Below are 484 nucleotides of genomic sequence, written 5' to 3' on the forward strand. Positions count from 1 at the left end.
GGCGGCGCTGCGGACGGCCCCTAGGATGAGCGAGGGGGCTGCCGGCGCCGCGGCGCCCGGGGCGGCGGAGGCGGCGGCTGCGGCGGGGGGCCCGGGCGGGGATGGGGCCGGGGGGCCGCCGCGGGAGCTGCGCTGCAGCGACTGCATCGTTTGGAACCGGCAGCAGACGTGGTTGTGCGTGGTACCCCTCTTCATCGGCTTCATCGGTCTGGGGCTCAGCCTCATGCTGCTCAAGTGGATCGTGGTGGGCTCCGTCAAGGAGTACGTCCCCACCGAGCTGATGGACGCCAAGGGCGTGGGGCAGGACCCCTTCTTCCTTTCCAAGCCCACCGCTCCCCCGCGCGGCGCGGAGACCACCGCCGCGGCCACGCCGCGGCCGCCCAGCCGTGTCAGCCCCCGCCTCACCACCATGAGCCGGGCGCCCCCGCGGCCCCCCGGCACCCGCGGCCCGGCGCGGGGCGGCCCGCGGCCCACGGCACCCCGG

The 484-nt window shown here is 77.7% G+C and overlaps 1 protein-coding gene across 1 annotated transcript; it reads left to right on the forward strand.

Annotated features, from left to right (window-relative positions):
* Positions 1-25: 25 nt before the first annotated feature.
* LOC113979143 (pro-neuregulin-3, membrane-bound isoform-like) lies at positions 26-475 on the forward strand (the record flags this gene model as incomplete). Its single annotated transcript, XM_027706616.1, has 1 exon — positions 26-475. A coding segment is annotated over exon 1 (450 nt), but the record flags the coding sequence as incomplete, so codon positions are not given.
* Between the last annotated feature and the right edge of the window lie 9 nt (positions 476-484).

This window comes from Neopelma chrysocephalum, unplaced genomic scaffold (genome assembly GCF_003984885.1).
Source record: "Neopelma chrysocephalum unplaced genomic scaffold, ASM398488v2 Primary Assembly neopelma1_35062, whole genome shotgun sequence".
Taxonomy (NCBI): domain Eukaryota; kingdom Metazoa; phylum Chordata; class Aves; order Passeriformes; family Pipridae; genus Neopelma; species Neopelma chrysocephalum.